Source organism: Habropoda laboriosa, unplaced genomic scaffold (genome assembly GCF_001263275.1).
Source record: "Habropoda laboriosa isolate 0110345459 unplaced genomic scaffold, ASM126327v1 scaffold81, whole genome shotgun sequence".
Taxonomy (NCBI): Eukaryota; Metazoa; Arthropoda; class Insecta; order Hymenoptera; family Apidae; genus Habropoda; species Habropoda laboriosa.
The window spans coordinates 964,856-965,675 of NW_017100194.1; the positions used below are offsets into that span (position 1 = coordinate 964,856).

The window sequence follows — 820 nt, forward strand, 5'->3', positions numbered from 1 at the left end:
TTAATTCAATATCGTATTAAGAAAGCCTGAAGTGTAATTTTAAGAATTTCAAAACATGCCTTTTTACGTCTTACCAATAATAGGAATTTTTTAAAAATTTGTAAATGTATATATTACATAAAATCTTACCCATGCGATATCCGTGTTTCTGTGGTGCAAACGTCAGTATTGGTTAGCTATTAACGGTTCTGGCAGATGGAGAAGGGAAAAGGATTCTTTGAAGATCTACACAATATACTCTTTATTGTACATAATTTCAATATTTCATTTTCCATCTTACGCTTGACATTATTACAATAATTACTATAGAATATATTTATAATAATATACATGTACATATTTACTTCTTTTTTTTTTTTGCTATTGATTCTCGATTTATATGTATAATTCTATATGTATATTGGCCTATAATTCATTCCATACTGCACTTTCTTGCGTCTTCTGCTTCCTTTTTAAAATCTAAAAGTGTATCACAGTTGTGTTGAGGGATAGACAGGGATCATTTTCTTTTTTTTTTGTTTTTTTCTTTTTAAAGAAAAGGAGACCGTTTAGACGACCGAAATCGATACATAGTCCATTCAGTCAGATCTCCTCGGATCTGATGGACGCATAAACTCAAGTTCGTTAGCCATAGTTCCGGTAAACGGCTGCGATGAAATGTATCCTACATTCCTAGTAATCTGTTTGTAAAAGCGATATTTATCCTACTTTATAAAACGGTCTACGTCCTCTCGAAAAATATACCGTGTGTGTCATAGGCGTTTAAAAAGGCAAATCATAAAAAAAATTATCTTATCGTGCAATTTTAAAAAAGAATCTC

General features: G+C 30.9%; 1 protein-coding gene across 1 annotated transcript in view; it reads right to left on the minus strand.

Annotated features, from left to right (window-relative positions):
* Positions 1-412: 412 nt before the first annotated feature.
* Positions 413-820, minus strand: part of LOC108570243 (protein son of sevenless) — an 8,181-nt gene continuing 7,773 nt past the window's right edge. The window contains exon 21 of the mRNA XM_017932060.1: positions 413-459. Within this exon, the coding sequence (XP_017787549.1) occupies positions 413-459 (47 nt within the window). The remainder of the gene's footprint in view (positions 460-820) is intronic.